Below are 26,283 nucleotides of genomic sequence, written 5' to 3' on the forward strand. Positions count from 1 at the left end.
TTTAACGTTTTTGTTTTTTATTTTAATTATGTGTCGACTCACTCCAGATAACATCTGAATGAAACGAGACATACCAAAAACCCTCCTTGGACACATCCCACAGTCTTAAAATAAAATCTTCACTTATAAAACAGGAACCAAAATAAGAAAAAAAAAAACAAATGAAAAAGAAAAAGCAACATGAAGTTGAAAACACTAACTCATTAAAATACATAAAGCTTGTTAAGTCACTTCACAGAATTGGGGCTAGGGGGCTGTTTAGAGGGGGAAGAGTCTATCTGTACTGGTAATTCATGCTGTGATCGGCGCCCCTGCCATAGCCGCCAGTGCCTCCTTGGGGTGGCTGCTGGTAAGAGCCAGGAGCGCTGTAGTTCTGTCCAGAACCTTGATTGTAACTGGTCTGTGTGTATCCTAAAAAGAAACAGTTATGGGTTAGACAATTCTTTTTTCCCCTTTCTATTAATGCGCCGAGTCCTTTTTCACATTTACATTAGTGCAATAAGAAGGCCAAGAATACATACCTTGGTATGAGGTATTGCTGGCACCACCATAGCTGGCTCCTGCGTTGTAGCCGCCGGTACTCTGAGGTGTGTAGGAACTACCACCTCTACCACCACTGCTTTCTCCACCAGAATAGCCTGGGGGAAAAGATGTAACCATCAATGTGACAAGTAATGTTACAAAAGGTTGCAGTGATGAGTGAGTATACTCGTTGCTTGGGTGGTCTCTAGTGATGAGTATACTTGTTGCTCGGGTTTTCCCAAGCACACTCGGGTGGTCTCCGAGTATTTGTTAGTGTTCGGAGATTTAGTTTTCATCGAGGCAGCTGAATGATTTACAGCTATTAGCCAGCCTGAGAACATGTGGGGTTGCCAGGGAATCCCCACATGTAATCAAGCTGGCTAATAGCTGTAAATCATTCAGCTGCCGCGATGAAAACAATCTCCGAACACTAACAAATACTCGGGAGATCACCCGAGCAACGAGTATACTCCCTAGCAACCAGGCAACCCCCACATGTACTCAGCCTGGCTAGTAGCTGTAAATCATTCAGCTGCCGCAATGAAAACTAAATTTCCGAACACTAACAAATACTCGGAGGACACCTGAGCGTGCTCGGGAAAACCCAAGCAACGAGTATACTTGCTCATCACTACTCATAACTAGTTGCATAGAGAAGGAGTGACTCCATGTTCTTCAGTGAGAAAGTGGGCTAAGTACAGCAGCATTAGGAACCCACTACATACCTGAGGCCGATCCACCACTGTAAGAGTTTGAGTAACCAGAATAAGAGCTGCTGCCACCTCCTCCTCCTTGAGACGCTTGGTTGTAGCCTTTTTGCTTGGCTGGCGTTCCGTAGCCTCCATACTGGCTCTGGTTGTAGCCCTGCTGAGACTGCGTCTGGTGTGACTGATAGCCCTGGTTATAAGACTGTTTGGGCTGCGGTGGTGGTTGACTATGCTGCGGTGGTGGCGGCTGCTGTTGGGGTGGTGGTTGATGCTGCTGTTGCTGCTGGGCTGGAGGTTTCTTGGGCACATAGGGTTTGGAGGGAGCAGGTGCAGAGTAACCTTCACTTTGATAATAGGAGCTGTAGCCACCAGAGCCAGCACCGCCACTGGTATTACTAGAGCCACTTCCATTGCTGTAGAACTGGCCTGAAGAGAATAAAAATTATTAAATGCTTAGGAGGTAAAACGCGTGACAGCACAACACAACATCCTCAATCCTCCATACAAGCGTGCATAGTAATGAAAAAAAATTATATACTTACACAGTGCCTAAACTTTTAATAGGCACCGATCCAGCCAAAAGGTGGCACATCCAAATTGCTGCAGGTACTAGAATCTGAAGCTAGATCTCATGGGCAGGATGTTTGGAGGAAAAACCTGTCTGTACCGACTGACTTCACGGAGTTACACATGACCCAGGACTGGCCTCTCTTTCAAGCCACATATCCAAGTCCTTGCCTCCTCATGCTGTCTCAAACTCAAAACTATTTCCCGGATCCGCGCATTCCTTGACCGTGACACCACAAAAACACTAGTGCATGCTGTTATCTCCCGCAACCTCCTACTCTCTGGCCTTCCCTCCAATCCATCCTAGACTCTGCTGCCCGACTAATTACCAGATTCCCTGTTATTCCCCAGCCTCTCCCCTCTGCCAAGCCCTTCACTGGCTCCCCATCGCCCAGAAGCTCCAGTTTAAAACCATATTATGTACAAAGCCATCCACAACCTGTCTCCTCCATACATCTGTGAGCTCGTCTCCCGTTACTTACCTACACACAACCTCCGATCCTCTCAAGACCTCCTTCTCTACTCCCCTCTCATCTCTTCTTCCCATAACCGCATCCAAGACTTCTCCCGTGCTTCCCCCATAATCTGGAACGCTCTACCCCAACACATCAGACTCTCACCTACCATAGAAACCTTCAAAAAGTACCTGAAGACTCACCTCTTCCGACAAGCCTGCAGTGATCATCAACCTACTGAACCGCCGCACAACCAGCTCTACCCTCTCCTAGTGTATCCTAACCCATCCCCTGCAGACTGAGCCCTCGCGGGCAGGGTCCTCCCTCATTATGTACCTGTGTGCCTTGTTTTTTGCTCATGTTTAATGTATTTGTCTATATTTGCCCCTTTTCACATGTAAAGCGCCATGGAATAAGTGGCGCTATAAAAAGGTATAATAACTGTATTTCCATCAGTGTGGGGAATATTGGCCACTCACCCTGTCCATCTTTGGGGTATATGTGTTAAAGGTGCATGCTAAGCCAATGTGTTACAGCAAATTGCAGACTAGTAATAGAAAGCAAACGCTTCCCACTTGAGTTCTGCCCAGGTGAATATACAAAAGGAGCTTAAGGGTTTTCTCTGGTTCTAAAATTGCCAACTAAAAGTAACTGACTTGCTTTTTCTACCATTATCATTCTCCTGCTTTTGGCACAAATTCATCAACACAGGCGATTTTCTCACTGATGTTGGAGCATCATGGAGGAGTCAAATGCTCCCGATTCTTGAAGAATCAGGAGCATCTGATTAGTGGTATGCACCGCACCAGAAGTCTGCCTCTGGTCAATGATTGGAGTAAGATTTCTGTAGTAGAGAATGGCACAACTAGACATGAATTAGATGAGCTGCCCTAGTCATGCCCCTCTCGCTCCCCAGCTCAGCCCATTTTGGCAAAACTGGGAGAAACTGGAGTGAAAACATCAATTCACAAAATCAGTGCAAGAGCTGCATTAAAATTGTGACTTTTCAAAGCAATTCTCTCGAGAATTCTGTTTAATGAATAAGCCTTTGTCTTTTATAGTGCAGAACTAGTTTCCATGGAGGCCAGCCTCTACATCCAGACAGAGTGCTGCCTGCAGTTATGTTCCTTCCAGGAGAGATTAAGGCTATATGCACACGATGCGGATTAGGCTTAGGAATTTCTTGTGCGGATTCTGTCTCTCCTGGCAGAAAACGCACCTGCGGCTTTGTGCGGTCGCGCAGCGTTTTTTTGTGCGTTTTTGCTGCGGTTTTCTTGCAGATTTGCTGCATTTTTTACCCCTGCAGTTTTCTATAATGGAATGGTTACAAAAACGCTGCAGATTCACAAAAAAGTAGTGACATGCTACTACTTTAAGGCCATGTTCACACTTTGCGGGTTTTCCCGCGGATCCGCGGCGATTTTGATGCTGCGGGTCCGCAGCAGTTTCCATTTACATGTAAACCCTATGGAAACCGCAAACCGCTGTGCACATGCTGCGGGAAAAACCGTGCAGAAAAGCAGTGGTTTAAAACCCGCAGCATGTCACTTTGTGCAGAATCGCTGCGATTCTGCACACATAGGAATGCATTGAACCGCTTACTTCCTGCATGGGGCTGTGCCCACGTTGCGGGAAGTAAGCAGCTAATGTGCAAGTGGTACCCGGGGTGGAGGAGAGGAGACTCCTCCAGGCCCTGGGAACCATATTTGGGGTAAAAAAAAAAAAAGAATAAAAAAAAAAAATCATGTTATACTCACCTCAGCGCTGCACGCGGCCGGCGTTGCTGTGCGAACAGGACCTGCGGTGACGTCGCGGTCACATGACCGTGACGTCACGAAGGTCCTTCTCGCACATCATCTTTGGAACCGGACCGCCGGGTGCAGCGCCAAGGAGATCCGGACATCAGAGGGCGAGTATAACCACGACAAGCAACTCGCTGTGGTACATGAGCTGCGGTGTGGGCAGGGTCAGCTTTCTCAGCTCTGCCGACATCTAAAAAGTGATACATTTGTTCCTACATCATGCTGTTCTCAGGCAAGGCAGCAAAAACCTGGGGATGGATTCTCTTTAAAACTACTCTAACAGCATGTAATGCCTGCAATCCAGGAGGGAGATTTATCTCGCAGTTATTAAGCAAAAAAAAAAAAAAAAAAAACTGTTTAAGGATCTCTGGGAAGAGGTCACAGAAAATGAAAAATAACCATGTCAGGCAGGAAAGTGAACAATCCTCTATATCTGGACTTTAACACCTTAACCCATGGAGTTTTTTTTGGTTTGAGTTTTCGTCTTTCGCTCCCATCCTTCCCAGAGCCATAGCTTATTTTTCCATCAATATGGCCTATGTGAGGGTTTATTTTTTGCGAGACGAGTTGTACTTTTGAACCACGTTATTGGTTTTAGCATGTCGTGTACTAGAAAATGAGGGAAAAAAAAAAAATCCCAGTGTGGAGAAATTGCTTAAAAAAAAAAAAAAGTGCAATCCCACACTTTGTTTTTTGTTTGGCTTTTTGCTAGCTTCACCAAATGCTAAGACTGACCTGCCATTGTGATTCTCCAGGTCATTACAAGTTCATAGACACCAAACATGTCTAGGTTATTTTTTATATAGGTGGTATATTTTTTTTTTTTTATTTTTTTTTCCTCCTTCTTCAAAACTTTGCTTAAAAAAAAAATTGTGCCATTTTCCGATACCCGTAGCCTCTCCATTTTTCGTGATCTGTGTTCAGGTGAGGGGTTATTTTTTTGTGTGCCGAGCTGACATTTTAAAGATAGCATTTTGGTGCAGATACAATCTTTTGATCGCCTGTTATTGCATTTTAATGCAAGGTCACGGTGACAAAAAAAAAAAAAAGCAACTGGCGTTTCGATTTTCTCTATGCCATTTAGCGATCATGTTATTTTATTGATATATCGGGTGATTCTGAATGCAGCGATACTAAATATGTGTAGGTTTCATTTTTTTGTTTTTGTTTATTTTGAATGGGGGTGATTTAAACTTATGTTTTTAAAAACTTTCCTCACTGTTGCCATGCTTCAATAGCCTCCATGGGAGCCTAGAAGCTGGCATAGCCTGATCGGCACTGCTACATAAGAGCGTTGAATAGATCGCTGCTATGTAGTAGATTTACTGCATCGCTATGAGCGCCGACCACAGCGATGCGCTAGTTAAATGCCACTGTCAGCAGCATTTAACTAGTTAATAGCTGCATGTGGATTGCAATTCCACCAGCCGCTATTGCAGGCACATGTCAGCTGTACAAAACAGCTGACATATCCTGGCTTTGATGCGAGCTCACCACCGGAGCCCACATCAAAGCGGGGGTTCTGACCTCGGAAGTACTATTCCGTCCGAGGTCAGAAAGGGGTTAAGGATCTCTGGGAAGAGATCACAGAAAATGAAAAATAACCATGTCAGGCAGGAAAGTGAACAATCCTCTACACCTGGACTTTAACCCCCAAAGCTTTTTTCAGTTTTGCATTTACGTTTTTCCCTCCCCTCCTTCCTTGAGCCATAACTATTTTTCGGTCAATATGGCCATGTGAGGGCTTATTTTTTTGCAGGACGAGTAGTACTTTTGAATGACATCATTGGTTTTAGCATTTTGTGTACTAGAAAATGGGGAAAAAAATTCCAAGTGCGGTGAAATTGCAAAAAAATGTGCAATCCTACACTTTTGTGGCTTTTACTAGGTTCACTAAATGCTAAAACTGACCTGCCATTACGATTCTCCAGCTCAGAACGAGTTCATAGACAAACACGCCTGTTATTTTTTTTATCCAATTCTAAACTACTTAAAAAAAAAAGAATAAAAAAGCAATTTTCCGAGACCTGCAGCATCTCCATTTTTCATGATCCGGGGTTGGGTGAGGGCTTATTTTTTTTGCGTGCCGAGCTGACATTTTTAATGATACCATTTTGGTGCAGATAAGTTCATTTGATCGCACATTAATGCAATGTCGTGGTGACCATTAAAAAAAAAAAAAATTGTAATTCTGGTTAATTCAGCTGATTGGGCAATTCTGAACATGGCGATACCAAATATGTGTAGGTTTGATTTTTTTATTGTTTTATTTTGAATGGGGCAAAAAGGGGGGTGAATTGAACTCTTTCATATTTTTAAGAAACATTTTTAATTTTGGCATGCTTTAATAGCTTCCATAGCAGACCAGAAACTGAGACAACTCTATTGCCTCTGCTACATAGAGGTGATGCTCAGATTGCCTCTATGTAGTAAAATTACTGCATTACTATGAGTGCCGACCACAGGGTGGCGCTCATAGCAATCTAGCATCAACAACCATAGAGGTCTTCAGTAGACCTCTGGTTGTCATGCCAATGCACCGATGACCCCTGATCATGTGATGGGTCACCTGTGCATGCATTTCCTGTCGGATGCACTTAATGCCACTGTCAAGAGTTTGACAGCGGCATTTAACTAGCTAATAGGTGCGGGCGGATTGTGATTCCGCCCGCACATATTGCAGGCGCATGTTATCTGTTAAGCTGAGATGTCCTGGCTTTGATGCCGGCTCACCACGGGAGCCCACATTGAAGCGGGGGCTCTGCCATCGGACGTACTATGCCGTCCGATGGCAGAAAGGTGTTAAACTGTAAAGTTGCTTACAAGTACAAATCTTAAGGAAAAATAGCCCTGATTTCAGTCGGTTCTCACACCCTCATTCCCATCCTTCACTTTCTGATCTCTGCAGCTTCTGTAATGTATACAGTGGCACAGAGGCAGATTAAACACTTTCCAGATCCGCCTTCATGGCAGTCAGTGTGGGGAGGACAGAGCTGCAGCGACAGACAAGTTTGTATTTGCAATCAGCAAGTCTATGCCCTGCCACAAGATGATGCGTGTCTGTAAATCAGTGCTTTTCTTTCCTCCTTGACTAAAGGTACCTTCACACGAAGCGACGCTGCAGCGTCGCTGTTTGGTCGCTGGAGAGCTGTCACACAGACCGCTCTCCAGCGATCAACTATGCCGAGGTCCCCTGGTAACCAGGGTAAACATCGGGTAACTAAGCGCAGGGCCGCGCTTAGTAACCCGATGTTTACCCTGGTTACCAGCGTAAAATCTAAAAAAAACAAACAGCACATACTTACATTCACGTCCCCCTGCGTCCACTTCCTGACTGACTGAGCGCCGTACAGTGAGAGCAGAGCGGTGACGTCACCGCTGTGCTGCTTTCACTTTCACTTTGCGGCGCTGAGTCAGAGGAGGAAGCAGACTGCAGGGGACGCAATGTGAGTATGTGCTGTTTGTTTTTTTTACATTTTACGCTAGTAACCAGGGTAAACATCGGGTAACTAAGCGCGGCCCTGCGCTTAGTTACCCGATGTTTACCCTGGTTACCAGTGTAAAATATCGCTGGTATCGTTGCTTTTGCTTTCAAACACAACGATACACAGCGATCGGACGACCAAATAAAGTTCTGGACTTTATTCAGCGACCAGCGACATCACAGCAGGATCCTGATCGCTGCTGCGTGTCAAACGAAACGATATCGCTAGCGAGGACGCTGCAACGTCACGGATTGCTAGCGATATCGTTATAATGTCGTTTCGTGTGAAGGTACCTTTAGTACAAAGACCCAAAGAGAAATCTCTGGTAATACAACCCAGTTGTGTGCATCACTAATAACTAAAGGTTCACGAACTATATGTCTGCAGAGTGAATAATAAGCTCTGGACATGCCATACCATTAAATTGGTACCATTCAAATTGGAGATGAAAAATGTGAATATTCCCCTTAAATCCTTGAAGTTAAACAAAACCCCATGTAATAGTGCATTTTATTTTCTCTACGTTGGATATATTAGTCGTCAAATTTGGCATCTAATGCGTCAACACCTGGGGGTATACTTCTGGCTTCTCCAGGACAGTGACGACATTCTCCATGGCAGCACACCAAGTATGGTTTATCAATGAATCTTTGCAGCCCAAATTAAGGCTAGGATTTTGTCTCTGAAGAACCATCACTCATGCTAAACAGGAAATGGTGCCCTTTAGCTTGATATTAGAAGACCAAGCAGGAGAAGAGTACCAAGTGCAAGTACTTTATCTAACATTGCCTATACTAGCAGAACACAAGGAACCCCAGTGTACCATTCCCTATTAAGCTTCTGGAAACCAACCCAGTGGCCTACACACCCCAAGTCTATGATCCCCAATACCTGCACCATCAAAAGCCCATTCTGTCAACAAAAAATAACTAGACTATGGCAACACTGGAAAGGTACTTGCCTAATGGGAGTCATCAGGAAATACTCAAGTGACAGCCACATTTGAGGACTTCAATGCGTGCATTTTGCACATTACAAGTTTCTCTTCCCTGCACATTGAACTCCCAGTACTAGGCTGGGCCATTTACAGTCGCTCTAACCAAGAACTTATTTTATTTTTTGAGGGGCTGTTATGTCTGCACATGTAGTTTGAGGCTGGAGTCACTAGCGCATGGCATCAGATGCAATATGCCAATGACCCTCGGCTCCTGCTGCATACGAGAGCTGAGCGTCATGCACAGAGGGTGCAGAGTGTAATTCCTCCACCTCCTTGCTGGCCGGCATCTGTGCATATTGAATCGCATTTAGATGATATCTGTGTGATGTGCGTTATGTCACTCACACCCACAGACATATACGGGTGCGAGTGAGCAGAGATTCGGCATGAGAAAATAATCACAGATGTGAGCTGCCCCATAGAGTAACACTGGGCCGAGTGCTATGCATCATTTCATTGCACGTAACTTGGCCGTGTTGTACAGTAGTGTGACTCCGGCCTAAGAGCCATACATGTTTCCCTTACATATACCGGCAATTCCTGTATATTGTTTTTACGGAACATGGCGGCGTTTATTTGTGTCGCTCACTTTTTGTTCATATAGGTGACAAATGGAAATAGGTGTCTGGCTTTAATTTTTAAGGCCAACCTGTCACCCCCAAAATCGATGGTGAGGTAAGCCCACAGTCAGAGGCTTATCTACAGCATTCTGTAATGCTGTAGATTAGCCGCCGAGCTTACCTGAAAGAGGAGAAAAAGACGTTAGATTATACTCACCCAGGGACGGTCCGATCCGAGGCCTCCCATCTTCATTCCATGACGTAGTCTTCTGGTCTTCACGCCGCTGCTTCGGCGCAGGCGTACTTGGTCTGCCCTGTTGAGGGCAGAGCAAAGTACTGCAGTGCACAGGCGCCGGTAAGGTCAGAGAGGCCCGGCGCCTGCGCACTGCAGTACTTAGCTCTGCCCTCAACAGGGCAGACAAAGAACGCCTGTGCCATAGCCACGGCGGCGACCAGAAGAGGACATCATGGAATGAAGATGGAGGCGCCGGAGCGGACCTGAGACACCCATTTGACCGGACCGCAGCAGGACCGCCCCTGGGTGAGTATATTATAACCTCTTTCAGGTAACATCGGGAACTTAACTACAGCATTACAGAATGCTGTAGACAAGCCCCTGATGACGGTGAGCTTACCTCACCATCGATTTTGGGGGTGACAGGTTCCCTTTAACCCCTTCAAGTCGCGGCCCTTTTTCGTTTTTGTGTTTTCGTTTCTCAATCCCCTCCTTCCCATAGCCATAACTTTTTTATTTTTCTGTCAATATGGTCATGTGAGGGCTTATTTTTTGCGGGACGAATTGTACTTTTGAACGACACCATTGGTTTTACCATGTCTTTTACTAGAAAACGGGAAAAAAATTCCAAGTGCGGTGAAATTGCAAAAAAAGTGCAATCCCACACTTGTTTTTTGTTTGGCTTTTTTGCTAGGTTCACTAAACGCTAAAACTGACCTGCCATTGTGATTCTCTAGATCATTACGAGTTCATAGACACCTAACATGTCTAGGTTATTTTTTTATCCAAGTGGTGAAAAAAAATTCAAAACTTTGCTTAAAGGGAACCTATCACCCCGTTTTTTTCGGTATGAGATAAAAATACTGTTAAATAGGGCCTGAGCTGTGCATTACAATAGTGTAGTTTGTGGACCCCGATTCCCCACCTATGCTGCCGAAATACGTTACCAAAGTAGTCATTTTCGCCTGTCAATCAGGCTGGTCAGGTCGGATGGGCGTGGCTTCTTCCCCCAGATATTGCGTAGTTTTCCGTTGGTGGCGTAGTGGTGTGCGCATGTCCAAGGTCCCCAATCCTGCACGGGGGGGTGAAAATAGCAGCGATGTCCGTTATTCCATTGGTGGTCGGTGGGCGCGGCCATCTTCCTTTGGCCGCGCGTGCGCAGAAGCGGCGCTCTGCTGGCCGCGGCTTCAGGAAAATGGCCGCCGCGATCTCCATCTGCGCACGCGCGGCATCCCGCGGCCATTTTCCTGAAGCCGCGGCCAGCAGAGCGCCGCTTCTGCGCACGCGCGGCCAAAGGATGATGGCCGCGCCCACCGACCACCAATGGAATAACGGACATCGCTGCTATTTTCACCCCCCCGTGCAGGATTGGGGACCTTGGGCATGCGCACACCACTACGCCACCAATGGAAAACTACGCAATATCTGGGGGAAGAAGCCACGCCCATCCGACCTGACCAGCCTGATTGACAGGCGAAAATGACTACTTTGGTAACGTATTTCGGCAGCATAGGTGGGGAATCGGGGTCCACAAACTACACTATTGTAATGCACAGCTCAGGCCATATTTAACAGTATTTTTATCTCATACCGAAAAAAACGGGGTGATAGGTTCCCTTTAAATAAATAAAATAAAAAAGTGCCATTTTCCGATACCCGTAGCGTCTCCATTTTTCGTGATCTGGGGTCGGGTGAGGGCTTATTTTTTGCGTACCGAGCTGACGTTTTTAATATCACTTTTGTGCAGATACGTTCTTTTGATCGCCCGTTATTGCATTTTAATGCAATGTCGCGGCGACAAAAAAAACCGTAATTCTGGCGTTTTTAATTTTTTCTCGCTACGCTGTTTAGCGATCAGGTTAATGCTTTTTTTTTTTTATTGATAGATCGGGCGATTCTGAACGCGGCGATACCAAATACGTGTAGGTTTGATTTTTTTTATTGTTTTATTTAGGATGGGGCGAAAGGGGGTGATTTAAACTTATGTTTTATACATTTTTTCATATTTTTAAAAACATTTTTTTTACCTGTGCCATGCTTCAATAGCCTCCATGGGAGGCTAGAAGCTGGCACAACTCGATTGGCTCAGCTACATAGCAGCGATCATCAGATCGCTCCTATGTAGCTGAAATGCAGGTGTGCTGTGTGGGCCGAACACAGGGGGCGCTCACAGCAGGCCGGCATCAGTAACCATAGAGTTCTCAATGACCTCTATGGTTACCATCCTGACACATCGCCGACCCCCGATCATGTGACGGGGGTCGGCGATGACGTCATTTCCGGCCGTCGGGCCGGATGCGGTAGTTAAATGCTGCTGTCTGCGTTTGACAGCGGCATTTAACAGGTTAATAGCGGCGGGTGAATAGCGATTTCACCCGCCGCTACTGCACGCACATGTCAGCTGTACAAAACAGCTGACATGTCGCGACTTTGATGTGGGCTCAGCACCGGAGCCCACATCAAAGGGGGAGACACGGCATGCGCAGTACATGTACGGCGCGTGTCGTGAAGGGGTTAATGATTCTTTTGTGGTTTATATGGAAAAGGCACGCTCCCCTATAACAATTTATACAATTGAGTTTGACAGGGGTGGAGCTAGTGAAAGTGATTTGAAACTAACTATTTTACATGTTCAACCATAGAAGACCGAGGGAGGGGGCACAAATCAATATTTAAAGCACTACCAGGTTTCCCCTGTAACTGGAATATTGGCCCCAGTTACAGCAGAAATGCAAAGGAATCTTGCGGTGACACCGGCTCCCCAACTCCGACAGCTGCTCTACTACACAGTGACGTTTTAGAACGATACAGCAGATTAGTATGTGGTGATATATCAGCTAAGAAGCCTAAGAAGGAGAGAAGAAAAGCTACAAGTGTTCCTGAATCTCACAGGTCAGATACTGTCTAGTTCATGCAGCCCTCTTCACAGACTGACTAGCAATGCTGCCCATACACAACTAATGTATGATGAAAGCTGCACTAAGACAATGGCTGATCTTTACCCCAGAATCCTCAGTGAGCTTGTTATATCTAAGAAAGTTTACCTCTGAGCTTTTCAGTTGATATGACCACAGACCATGAACGTTTAAAATGAAAATGAAAGTTAAAATGGCAAAAATATCTAGATTATGGGGCAGCAGATGAAATGGTTTTAAAGTTGGAAGTGTTCGGTAATTAAAAAAACCTTATATACTCGAATATAAGCAGAGATGCAGCCCATTTTTTTTAGGCTGAAAGTGCTCCTCAGCTTATACTCGAGTCATTGTCCCAGGGTCGGGGAAGCAGCAGCTGTCCATCATACACACCTGCTCCCAGCGCGTCTCTGCATGTCCCTACTTCCCGGCGCCCGCAGCTCTTCCTGTGTTCAGCGGTCACGTGGTACCACTCATTAAGTAATGAATATGGACGCGACTCCACTCCCATAGGGGTGGAGCGCACATTCATTACTTTAATGAACGGTACGAGTGACAGTTGTACACAGGAACAAGCTGCCGGCGCCATCGCATTGGAGAAGCAGGGACCGCGCCAGGAGGGCGAGTATAATGGGGAGGTGAGCCATGTAATATTCACCTGTCCCCGTTCAACCGCCACACTCAGTCTTCCGCGTCCTCTGCAGTGACGTTCAGGTCAGAGGGCGCGATGAGATGACATGTTTAGTGCGTGCACCGCCCTATGCCTGAACAGTCACTGTAGAGAGATGGAAGAGAGCGACGGTGGAACGGGGACAGGTGAATATCGCAAGTGCCGGTGTCCCCACCTGCTCAGGACAAGAGGTGGTTTTTGTTTGTTTTTTATCGCAGCAGCATATGGGGCAAATGTTTCTATGGTGCATCTTATGGGGCCATAATCAACCTTTGTGCAGCACTTTATGGGGCAAACGTTTCAATGGAGCCTCTTATGAGGCCCATGAACTTTATGGAGCATTATAAGGGGGCTCCTGAATCAATATGGATATTCAAAAACACTTAACCTACTGATCTCAATTTTACTTTGATTGGTATCTTTATTTTTTTAAATTTACCGGTAGCTGCTGCATTTCCCACCTTAGGCTTATACTCGAGTCATTAAGTTTCCCAGTTTTTTGTGGAAAAATTAGGGGTCTCAGCTTATACTAGAGTATATACGGTACTTAAAGTATAGAGTATAGTTACTGTGTTAAAACTCAAAAATAATTCATCAGCAAAACCTGTTTCTCTGCCAGGACAGATCACTCAAAATGCTTAATTCATGGTTACATTTATAAGAATTTAAAAAAAAAATTTAACTGCTGCTGATAAAATTCTTCAAAGATTGGGAGAGAGAACGAGGGAAAAAAAAAACAAAAACAAAACTGCACTGCTGCCCTCAGCTGTGTTTACTGGACAGCTGCTATCAACGTGTTAGTGTCAATTAATCTCACATCACTTCATCTTAATGACATGGCAATTTCCACACTAGTTTATACAAGATTTATTAAAACATTATGAACACGCAAAATAAAAAACCGCAAATTTCGGACAATAAAAACTACGCAAAAATTATATTTGCCTGGGGGCAGGGGATGGGAGGGGGATCTCCAGTAATTATGTGGGGTCAACATCTGATCATGAAGGTACAGAGAAATGACTGGCCAAGTGACACTTCAACCGCTGACTTGAACAAAGCAAGTTCCACTTGTGATTAAAGTTCGAGAGAAAAAAAAGGCTCAAAACTGCACAATTTTAGGAAGTCGCAGGCTACGGTCTTTAAGCTTGAAGTGAACAGTCCCCAAATAAATTCACTTGAAAATTAAAAAAAAAAAGCCACAGCAGAGCTTTTCATCTCGGAGCTCAAGACAGTCGGGAATAATGAGCTGGTTTGTGGGTTTTTTGAGAGGGTGGGTGCAATACGCTATAGATGGTCTAAGCAGATGCAAAATCATGATAACCGTAGCAGTCTGTGAAAAAGTCACCTACAAAAAGGGGGAGACAGCAGAGAGAAATAAAATTAGAATCCTCTGTAGATCGGCCATAGTGCCAGATAATTTATGTTTTCATTTATTTTAGATTTCTCTGCTTGTCTCCCCCCATAAGAAAAGAAAAAGTCTTATGTGGGGGGGCTCCTCCAGATGGTGACAGGGATGGAGGAAAGCGCTTTGTCTTTCTATATTCAGGAGTGTGAGGAGAGATTTCTCACACTATTAAACCAAAGCAGAGAAATTTAAAAAAAGGAAGAAGTGGTTTGACAGAATTAACGCACATTATTACTGAATACACCCACCCCACCTGCACACCGAAGAAGCAGTTGTGACTAGGGCTGCACCAGTGTGAACATGATGCAGGCCAGTTCTACCAGCAGCAGTCACTGGTGGAAGGACAAGCTAAAAACACTAGGACTGCTTCCCAGATGTGAAGGCAGAGGGCAGACTGAAAGCCAACCAACATATAAGCTGCTCCTTATATGATTTCTGTAGCATTTGTAAGACATGGATATGTTGACAGAAGCTTCGTATGTCACAGTATGGAGGTTGCATTTGCACAGAGAAGCCATATTGTGCACTACAGAGGACAACGAGAACGGCCAAATGCAAACAAAGCAACCGCATAATGACGACATCAGAAGATTGTGCCAAAAAAATGTCAAACCATTCACAGTAAAAGCAGCTTATTTTAGCCAGTTTTACACTTTACATAAAGGGCAGAGTTTTAGTACAGCCAAATATGCAAAGAGAAAACAGGAGGTTCATAGTATAGCCATAACATCCGGTGTAATAAAGTGCAGTAACGCGTCTACTTTCAGGACAAAACAGGCTCTAAATGCCATGACAGAAGTGGCCTTTCCAGAAGGATTCCAGTCCTCTCTAATTAGAAATCATACATCGTGAGGGGGGAAAAAAATATATATATAAAAAAAAATAAAGCATATGGGAGTGAAGTGGACAGAACGCTCCTACTTTCCACCAAGTTCACGAGTCAGTATGGTAGGTGTAAGGAGAGCCATTTAAAACTTTCCCAATAAGACCAGCAGGGAGCGGGGAAAAAAAAACCAAAGATAAAAACTATTGTTGATAAAGCAGGTGATCAGGACTCAGTGTCAAATAGGGGCAATGACAGTCACACGCCTTCACAGAAAAGTAAACAATTTTAGCAGTTTGACAATCACAAGATACTTACTGTATCCAGCTGTTGCAGAAGTTTGATAGTTGTAGTTTCCTCCATAGCTGCCATAACCACCTGAAAACAGATTTTTATAATAAGCCATTGTCACCCACAGAGACATCCGACTATTAAGATATCTGAAAGTAGCCTCTTCAGTTACCGGAATTCATGTAGCCATGATTGCCTCCGAACCCACGTCCCCTTCCTCTGCCACGATTCATCCCTCTACCTCGTCCTCGCATGCCCTGAGGTGGGGGCACTTCATTGTACATCATGTTAAAGCCCTGGTTATGAGGTGGGCAAAAAAAAAGTTTAGAAGAAAAAAAAAAACAAAAGAAACCATGTAGAGAGATTACGTTAATCCTGTGTATCTTACCTTTCCTCCTCTGGGGCCTCCCCTGGGCATCATTGGAGGCCTCTTCTTCTTGGGGGCTTCGGCGTATGTATTGTAGTCCGGGAAGAGTTTGTCCAGAGCAGCCAGTGCAGCATAGGCTTTGGCCACCTTCTTGTTGGAGCCGGAGCCTTGGAATTTCACATTATCTACTTCCACCTTTAGAAATAGAAAATAAAAAAAATTGATGCCACCAACTTTAACAATAGACCTTGTGCAGCCATTGACTTCATGGTCAGCCAAGCTGTACATAATACAGGGCACACAGATAGTCTGTTAGCGGTGATGTATATGCCATATGTGTGACAAGTAAGATAGATGGTGCCACCATTAAGTAGATTTTTTTTATTTTTTTTTTATCAACCACAAGTGACAAGTGTAAACTATACCTCCATGACAAATCGCTTGTCGTGGCTGCCTCCAGTCTCCGATATAAGCTCGTACTTCAGGCCACGTCTCTTTTCATTAAGCTCCATGACTGGATTCTTTCCATGCTTTGTGAGTATAGGTCCTTGCTGTTTCGCACTCTAAAAAGGCATCACATACAAATTTAGCATCCAAACTAACAGCAAACCCGCAAGCAAACAACTTCCAGGCAAGACCCCCTACCTCGCTTTGGTCTGTAGGGGAAGCACCATCCCCCTGAGCAGAGTCATTCTGAGCCTGAGTCTGGACCACTGGTTTCTGCTCTGTCTCCTCAGACGCTTCATCTTTTTCTTCCATCCCTGTAGGAAGTCCCATGTCTTGCAAAACCTAAAATAAAGTTATATAATCATTTACACCACCCAAGTAGAAACAGACAGCCCTGAAGCCCACCCGCCTGCACATACCTTCACGGCTACGTGAAGCTTTGCAGTTTTCTTCGATGGCCCTGAGGCCTCAAAGTTCTTGTCATCCACTTCCACAGACATTGTGAAGACGGGAGCGTGGACAGGGCCGGTTTGGGAAATCAGTTTATACTGCAGGCCTGGCTTCAGCTGGTTCAGTCTCATCAGGGCATTCATAACTTGTGGTGGCTCGTTCTTCCCGTCATCTGTACAGAAGGACATGTTTACCTCAGCTTCTCACTGCAGTGCCACATCCCAACACTACTCAACTTCTGAGACAACCATTTCAATCTGCTCTGATCATGAAACCAACAGCCTAATCCTCATATAGATCTGTTAATGGATCAGACATCTTCACAAACTTCTACAAATTACAGTGGAAAAACAAATTCATTAGCCTATATTAAAAGGAAGGCCAATTGATTAAAGGCACATCCTCATCTTAAATATCGCTGTATAACTAGGATACATGATCACTTGTGATCAGTGGGTGCGTCTCAGGTTTGACACTGAATTAATATAAAAATTAAGATACTGTGGAAGTTCTAAGCTGCATGCCATAGTACTTCTGGGGGGAGAATGCATGTACATACTAACATACTAATGAAAAAAGCCTGCCAAAAATGTTTAAAAAGCTACTCTGTAAATATGCCAAGAAAAGCTAGAGTACATCCTAGATCTTACTACCAAGTTTCCTGCTGGAGCTAGTGAGGTGTGAAGTTGAAATCTCCTGACCCAAGAGGTACAAGTTACATAGCACTGGTAGCGCCCTGCCTAACACCCCTCAAATACCTTTCTTCAGAATCTTCTTTTTCTTCTTACTTGGCGATTTGTCCTCTCCGTCCTCCTCTATGGGTCGTTTTAGGGCTGGTATAACGTAAGTGGTGCTGGGAGGAATCTGGACTGTAACGTAAAGCATGAAACCACATCAATAAAAGCAGATGGCAGAAACTATTGAAAAGCAATGAAATGATTGGAGTCATCTGCAGTTTACGCCATGGCCGAGTGATAGCAGACAAACTGCAAGTAAGCCCAAGCTAAGGATACTAGATACGTACACGAACCTGTGTAGTCCATGACAGGCTCTGGTTTTGACTTTTTAGACAACTTTGAGGGCAGAGAGTCCATCCCCAGAACTTTGTGCAATTGGCCAAATGCTGAGAGCCTGAGGGCATGCTATAGTGGAAAAGTAAAATGGATACTAGTGTTAGAAAAAGCACAAAACTACAGAAGGAAAACCCTCATCTCCACTGCAGTCAAGCACCGATGCCCCAAGGAAGGCGATCCCAATACCTGTGCACTATGAGTTATGTCCTCCCGTTGTTGTCTTTCTAGGTGTCCAAGAGCATCTGTAGCTTCTTTTTCACAGGGATCGTGTAATCCAGGACCGTCTGCAGACACAGGGCCATTAATGTATTTAGTAGACATCACTTAACTATGTGCTGTTCAGCAGGCCTTGGGAAAAATACACCAACCTGGCATCAATATTCCAGAGCTAAGACATTCGAGGACTCTCCTGAAGGCTTCACCCGCACCCATTGGCCGGTTGGCTGTTCCAATAGCCTTTTCACAAAGCAACTCAAGAGGCTAAGAGGAAAATGTATATAAAGTCAGATTACATCAAACCTCAAATGATCAAACTCAAGTGAAAACATACAGGTTATATGCAGACATCACAAAAGCTAAGGGACACATCTTCATCTGGTTTCCAGCGCCGCTCTGTGCCTTGGTCCATGTGCCTTGATTCTGACATGACCAGATCACACCGAGGTCCAAGTCTTTAACAATGGAAGCGTTTGCAGCCTTGGTTTCATTATTTATAGTTAAAGTGTAATTTTTGGTTCACACAAACCCCAGTGTGAATGGGCAAGTTGGGGGAGCCACATGACCCAAGAAGGGACCGGAGCTGGAAGCTGAAGACCACAGCTTGGTGACCATCTTAAAGCTCTCCTCCTGTACCAGGCGTGACTTGTATTGTTTAAGATTATTCTACTTGTTTTTATCAAGTATACCCCACATGTAAAAGTGCCATGGAATAAATGGCGCTATAATAAACATCCGCTACCGTCTGGCCCTGTAAATATTCTATTAAACATTTGGATACATACCCATCCTCTTAAAGGTTCCCAGGTTGGTACACGAGTGCACAAGTCTCTCAGCACACGGATAACAACAACGCAGGATTTAAGCCCATTTGCCCTAGCCTGGGACAAGGAAGATGCCGGTTAGTATTCAAAGTTACACCAGTACAAGCCAGAAAAAAATAAAATAAAAACATATTAAAGACATAGTGCTACTTTGTCAAGGGTAAATGTAAGCTATGTTTAAAAAAGGATAAGCCTTATGTATGTTACATTAGCAATTACAGTGTAGCTATGGCAAGATTACTCTTAGAACAAAGCAGCAACTAATATCTAAGCATTATGTATCCTTGTGAGTGTAATAGTGGTCACTGCGCTCCTGGATGGCTGTCCTGTGAGATGACAGGAGCCATTTTGGCACAGCTACTGCTCTGGTGTTTGCTTATATTATCTAAAAAAAAACAAAACATGTGAGCTGCTTTACGTAAAAAAAATAAATAAAATGGTATACAAAAAAAATAAAATGGCAAGTTACTACTTTTAAGACAGAAATAATAAAATGCAAACCTGGAACCACTTGGCGTGTCGGAGTGACGCCAATGCAGCAAGGCATTTCTGCCTGTCCAGAACGTCCGGAGGATCGCTGATTGATAGCGTCTCTATTCATGGATAAGAAGACAAGGCACGGTTTGACCAAGGGGTTGTCTGTCAGGTGGACAGGGGATGAGGCAGCTTCCAGAGGGCAGTGGGGCTTCTCTGTACTACTGCTGACATAATACCATAGTGACCTGCGCTAACAGAAGAGGAGTTCGGGCATCCCTCGTCTCCTGCTTTCCAACTAACTAGTAATAACATGCCTAATGCAATAAAGCAGCAGTCTGCATATGATCGGAGCAAAAGCTAAAAACACAACTGAAAAATCACAGAGCATTAGAAAGTCAAATCTGAGTTTTTCGGCCGACACATTTGCAGTTTACTTTGGTGCCGAAAAGGTGCAACAATGTCAGAATGCTGCTTTAAAGCAACGAGAGGGATAGATAAAGAAAATAAATTAAGAGAGATTAAAAAAAAAAAAAAAAAAAGGCAAGAATTCGGCAGTTGGCTGACTGCAGGAACTAAACTAAACCTTCCACCCAGCTCGACTGCCCTGGCCACAGCCCATGACAGAGAGAGTCCTGTTGGTCAAAGGTCCAGCGTCCCTAAAAATTGACAAACTAGAAGTCTTGATACGTGATCAAATGTCAGAACCACATAGCAATATACAAGAACATCATGTCGTAAGCCGTCTGTGCTGCAGCAAGACCATGTCATAACACCAGGGTTTAGATAAGGCTACTAGCCCATTTACTGGGAACGTCTTCATATAGGACCCACACTGTTTTTAAACTTTAAATCCAGCAGGTATTTGAGTTTTTGGATAAACACGTAAAGTAGTCTCTCCGGATGGAGAGAGACTCCTTTGGGTATTCCTGCTGCAACACAAACAGCCCATATATAGAACATGCAATAACTAGAAATACTTCCTCAACTATAACTGATACAGCATCAACTGGGCCTACAGATCATAAGTTAAGGCAGGCCCTGTCACCACTGTATGCAAGAGACTGTAATATCCACAGAGGGCGCCTCTAAGTTACAACACACTTGACAGCAAGGCCCAGAAAAGGGGGGAGTATTACAGTATAGATGCTGATCAGCTAATGCGGTTATAAATTAATCAGATGCCATCAAAACTGATTATGTGGAAGGGTACAACACATTACATGGGTCTGGACAGGTTAGAGGAGGATGGGCACGACAGGAAAGGAAGAGTGTGGGTTTTGGAAGGGGGTAATAAGTGTTGGGTTCCAGCCATTTCTCTACCATTTGTACCTCCTGCGCTCAGCTTCTCCACCTCCTCACGGACCAGAGTGGAAGTCAGGCGGATGTTCAGAGTCAGCTGCGGCTCCTTGGTGTTCTTAATGACAATAGACGCCTCTCTGATGTTGGGCAGAACGTCATATTTCTCCTCGGAAACAGTCTATAAATAAACAAAACCACAGGTCAGCCCCCACCCGGTCTGCGGCAAAGATGAAGGACTTACGTTGCCAAGGAAACAATAGACTGGCTTACAGCGAACTGCACAACAAGGTTGTCCGAGACTTTCTTCAGGAGAGAGATGGTGGGCTTGTCCTTGCATAGGAGAACCAGTTCCAGATCGAGGTCCCCCTTCAAGAGTAGGCCTTTGGCCACAAGTCCTACCCTCATCACACCACGAAGTGTCCTTGTGGAGTTCTCGGCGGCTTTAGATTCATTATTGCTGGAGGGGGGGAATAAGTTTAAAGATCAAATATATATTGCAACAGCTGAGCCTGCTGTCAGTAGATACAGTGGGAGAGGACATTTACCCTTCCTTGCCCTCTTCTGTAGGTTCCTCAGCGGGAACAGGTTCTGGCTGAACAGCGTCACCAGTGATCACCTTTTCTTGCACGTCGATCCAGTCTGACACGGCCTTCAGAGCCCTCTCTGTGTGAGAAACCATGTTCTGCACCGCCTCCAGTTCCTCTTGGGTTGGATACACCACACAGTGTTTGGCCATGACATGGCGGTCATCATTCATAAAGATGCGCATGGGACGCTGAAAGTTTGAAGGCAAGAAGTTAAGAGCACATCCGGGGTGTTACAGATCCTCATGGCAAGTCACTGCCGTGTATGACCACTTACCATTATGGCAGCCTTGGTAGATGGGAAAGAGGAGTTAACAGGATCCTTTACAAGGTGGTTCACAGATCTGAAATGATCAAATAAAGGCTCTAAATTGGATCACAGAAATATCTACTTCTACAGGGATTGTCCTGGCCACCCAGCACCACACAGGGTGCCATTGTCCCTTTGTGCCCAATGTCAGGCAACAGAGGGCCTGGACAAAGCTTACAACCGGGTTAAAATTATTATTTGCAAACAACCTGCATAATAGGCAGCACACAAAGCAGATTGGTCATTGGTTGAAATGCATCTTTCAGAAGGGGACAGTGACAGCACAACTGGTGGGCATCCTAGCAATACACCACTGCCAGTGTGCCCAAGAAGAGGGGACGTCTTTGTTCTGAGACATTTGTTAGCATGCAGTAATCCATTGGTGTGAATGTACACGCTTCACTGATCTACACATTACAAAGCTGTGACCTCCAGAGCTCTCTGCAGCCGTGAAAATAATACCCTGCTAGAATATAAGGTGATTACCAGAATCAGACACATTTATCTGTAGGACGATGATGAAGGTGAAGAAATTAATCTACTAACTGGAGAGACAAACCAGACAAGCAGCCAGATCTAGGCAAAGCCCTGAAGGCGGGCTGATGTGAAGGATCTGAGATCCCTGTGCACAGGCAGGGTAAGCAGTACTGCAGTGCTCACTGCAGGGGAGATACCAGGCCATTGCCAAGGTCTGTTTACCCGCAGTCTAATCTCAAAGAACAAAGGCCATTCAGATGATACAACGCCCCATCATCAAGAGAAAGGTAAAAACCTGCAGGGATTTAAGGCAAGATGGGACTCTTCATATCTGCAGCACAATCTTCCCATCTCCCTCCACTAAAGATGTGCGCACAGCCGAATAGTCTATACACAGCAAAGCAGATGCCAGACAAACCAAGTTGACTGCCCATCTCTCAAAAACAAAACAATCATGCAAGAAGATATAACCCAGTATACCCGACCCCTAGTCCCAACATTGATGGGTCACATCTCTTATATAGGGCTGCCTGACAATCGGATCAGTAGAGAATCAGACAGCGGTACAATGTCTGGATCAAAAAAAAAAAAAAAAAAAAGGTGTGGGAGGAGAAAGATGTGTATAGAAAAAGCCATGTATTTTTGAGCAAGCCACTTTGTGGATAAACCTATGTGAAGGGGACATGGCTATTGAGCCCTAAAAATTCTCATGCTTGTAACAAAAACTGGTGTAAATTATAAAAGACACCTACGCCAGCTCACAGCCGACACCAATGAAGATAGCCCCAATAGCCACCAAATTAAGGGATTGTCCACTACTAGGACAACCCCCTTCTTGGTATGAATGTTTGGCCCAGTTAAAGGGAACCTGTCACCCTCAAAACCGAAGATGAGCTAAGCCCACTGGAATCAGGGGCTTATCTACAGCATTCTGGAATGCTGTAGATAAGCCCCCGATGTATCCTAAAAGGTGAGAAAAAGGTTAGATTATACTCACCTGGGCGGGCAGCCCGCTCCGGGGCCTCTCATCTTCATAGGATGACATCCTCTTCTCTTCACGCTGCGGCTCCGGCGTACTTTATCCTCCCTGTTGAGGGCAGAGCAAAGTACTGCAGTGCACAGGTGCCAGGAAAGGTCAGAGGCGCCCAGCACCTGTGCACTGCAGTACTTTGCTCTGCCCTCAACAGGGGAGACAAAGTACGCCTGCGCCGGAGCCACAGCGTAAATACAAGAAGAGGACCTCATCTGACGTAGGAAGCCCCCCCCACCCCCACCCCCCCCCCCCGACACCCATCGGACCAGACAGGGACCACCCCTTGGCGAGTATAATCTAACCTCTCTCATCTTTTAGGATACATTGGGGGCTTATCTACAGCATTCCAGAATGCTGTAGATAAGCCCCTGATGCCGGTGGGCTTAGCTCACCGTCGATTTTGGGGGTGACCGGTTCCCTTTTAAGAAATAAATTAAAAAAAGACCACCACCTCCTGGGCACTGTTCTTGCCTAGCGGTGGCTCTTGTCCCGTTATATGACGCGTGGTGCCCAGCAACCAATGAGCACTGGAATCAAGTGTCCCTGCCTTCCTACAGATTGCACATGAAGAGGAAGTGAAATACAGCTACGGCCCAGACTCCCTCTTCATGTTCAATTCATACCAAGGAGGGGACAGTAAGGCCATGTGCACACGCTGCAGATTTTGCTGGGGATCCGCAGCGGATTTGACCGCTGCGGATCCACAGCAGTTTTCCATACGGTGTACAGTACAATGTAACCCTATGGAAAACAAAATCCGCAGTGCACACACTGCAGAAAAATCCGCACGGATTTTCTGCAGAAAAAAAGAAGGAGCATGTCACTTCTTTCTGCAGATTCCGCTGCGGGTTTCAACTTGCACCAATAGGAAAGTGCAGTTGAAAACCCGCAGAGGAATCAGCAGAAGAAACACAAAAATCCGAAGTGAAAACCGCAGCGGTTTTGCACTGCGGATTTTCCAAATCCGCTGCGGAAAAATCCGCAGCAGAATCCGCATCGTGTGCACGTGGCCTAACTGGCGCTGATTTGGTGCCACCAGTGCCGACCCTGCTGGACTAACAACTGCACTCAGACAATGTATTCAGACTGCATCAGAAGTGTGAAGTATTTATTGAGTAACACCACAGTGGTCAAGAGTTCTGAGGTAACCCTTTGGGTCTTTATCAAACCTCACTTTATGAGTAGAGAATGATCAAAGAGGGGAGGACACTTGTCCAATGGATGGAGACAGAGGCTCCACAAAGTATCCAAGAAATCTGGGAAGTGCGGGGGTCCGGAACGGCACCCCCGCACCTACCTTATTGACCACTGTGGTGTTACTCAATAAATACTTCACACTTCTGATGCAATCTGAATACATTGAGTGCGGTTGTTTGTCCGAATGTATGAATTCACTGGATCCATTCCAGGTTCAGCCAGCACCAGCTTCATTCCTAGAGTGCACGTCTTTCCCTTTAATGACCCTGCTGGACTGGCAACAGCACTGGAGCAGAGTAAAAGCTTTTAATTTATCGGGGTCAAACAGGACAACCCTTTTAAGGTGTGAGAATAAAACGATGATTTACGTGTAAGTGAGCCCCATCAGTTAACATATGCCCGAGATTGACAACACGAGCCACATGTTTTGCTGCCTGGTCTAGCCCCATCTCCTCCAGAGGGCAACCATACTGTAATGGGCAGATTCTTGTGCTTTCTAACAGTTGAAGAGGCGTTTAACATCTAGCACCAACTCCATGGACACTTGGCTTTTTGTGGAGGGAGCCAACCCTATGCAAGTGTTTACAGCAATAGTTTGCACCCTTTAGTGGTTGAGGGGGCAGTTTTCATACAAGATGGTCAGCTTACTATGAGAATGGAATCCTTTGACTCCCAAGAACTGCATGTGTTACAAGTGAGTTTTGCTGTAGAGTAAGCCCCAGGCATTATACAGCGATCAGACGCTTAGGGGCGGATTCACTAGTGAGGAAGCTGGTGGCGCAACATGTGCCGTCCCATCCACACCTGGGCATCACAAAGCTTTTTTATCCAGCAACAGACTCCTTATTTGGTGCCCATTACTCTAGATCAGGACTGGTGTATATATGGGATGAATATGTCCCTTAAACTTTCCCCGCGTCATCTGTGTGCAGGAGTACTTCTCTGCTTTGTTGAGGGCAGAGACGAAAGTACTGCAGTACGTATGTGGCGGGAAAGGTCAGAGAGCCCAGACACCAGCGCAATACCTAACTCTGCCTTAGTCAGGCCATCCCATGGACAGGTGTAGCCCACCCCATCCCTTCTATTTTCAGGGAAGACTACCCAGACATCCGGCAGCCACCTTCCCTGCCCAATATGCGGTGATATTTCCCACCACTGAACACTGGAGAGGACTAAAGTCAAAAGACGGCAATGATAGGACATCACATCCCTCCCAGGACATCACCACTTCCCTCCCTGCACTTCATTGCTGTTTGGGGGACATTTATTGAACCAATTATCAGGTGGATTGATTGCAGGATGACCGCTGCAGCCAATCCCAGAGCTCTGTTGATGTGGAACATAGACGCAGATCTGTGATTGGCTGCAGCAGTTATGTTAGTTATTGCCATGGTGTCCCCACTGCAACAATCCAGGACTGGAGCAGTTACTGCACACAGTAAAATGAGTAAATTTGTTTTTTGTGTTGGGCAGGGGTGTTCATGCCGAGGAAAACAAGTTTTAACACCTGCAGTGGGAGAAACAATGAAGTAATGGGTGCGTGTCCCTTTAAGAGCTCGCACAATAGCGCCGCACGTGTGAACAGGAAGCTACCGATCAACGCGGCTGAGACAAAGCCCCTGCCAGACTGGGCCGGAAACCCCGCGCCGCCTCACTCCCTTCTCCCCCCCGCACCCGCAGCCATTCTGAAGAAAACAACGGAGTAATAGGGAGGTTACATGTACACGAGAACGGAGATTAACCGTGATTAAACCGGAGAGAACAATGCCGGGGGAACAAGACAAAATGGCGCCGGACCCCTCACAAGAGAAAATGGCGGCAGCCATTTTTATAAGCATTTTTCCTTCTATTTTTAAAAACCCCTGACTGAACTCACTAGTCCCTATTGTAGAATAAACCAACATTTACCTCAGAAATTCGTGAATTACCGTCAGAAAATACCGGAAAATGGCTCAGACTTACCCGGCGATGTGAGGCCTGACTGCGCAGCTAAACGGTCGGTGGAAAGAGGCGGAGCCGAAGTGTGATTGGCTAATCCCCCTCACGTGACACCAGCGACTGGCGCGAAAGAATGGAAGCGCCCGGCAATGTGGGT

At 45.5% G+C, this 26,283-nt stretch overlaps 1 protein-coding gene across 4 annotated transcripts; it reads right to left on the bottom strand.

Moving 5' to 3' along the window:
- ILF3 (interleukin enhancer binding factor 3) lies at positions 1 to 26,283 on the bottom strand. Of its 4 annotated transcripts, none has more exons than XM_077262017.1 (20): positions 26,151 to 26,283; positions 21,449 to 21,515; positions 21,133 to 21,362; positions 20,858 to 21,044; positions 20,618 to 20,765; positions 19,313 to 19,404; positions 18,773 to 18,868; positions 18,140 to 18,251; positions 17,958 to 18,055; positions 17,729 to 17,840; positions 17,457 to 17,567; positions 16,668 to 16,870; positions 16,447 to 16,590; positions 16,227 to 16,364; positions 15,823 to 15,996; positions 15,607 to 15,730; positions 15,462 to 15,521; positions 1,248 to 1,655; positions 522 to 638; positions 1 to 411 (listed from the first exon to the last, which is right to left on the bottom strand). In XM_077262017.1, exons 2-20 carry the CDS (start codon positions 21,449 to 21,451, stop codon positions 275 to 277), a joined length of 2,694 nt encoding a protein of 897 aa, XP_077118132.1. In that variant the 5' UTR covers positions 21,452 to 21,515; positions 26,151 to 26,283; the 3' UTR covers positions 1 to 274. The 4 variants fall into 4 exon arrangements, with proteins under 4 accessions (XP_077118132.1, XP_077118131.1, XP_077118134.1 ...); XM_077262016.1 differs by having other exon boundaries at positions 17,723 to 17,840; XM_077262019.1 differs by lacking the exons at positions 1 to 411; positions 522 to 638; positions 1,248 to 1,655 and adding an exon at positions 13,764 to 14,260.

Source organism: Ranitomeya variabilis, chromosome 5, assembly GCF_051348905.1.
Source record: "Ranitomeya variabilis isolate aRanVar5 chromosome 5, aRanVar5.hap1, whole genome shotgun sequence".
In the NCBI taxonomy this organism is placed as follows: domain Eukaryota; kingdom Metazoa; phylum Chordata; class Amphibia; order Anura; family Dendrobatidae; genus Ranitomeya; species Ranitomeya variabilis.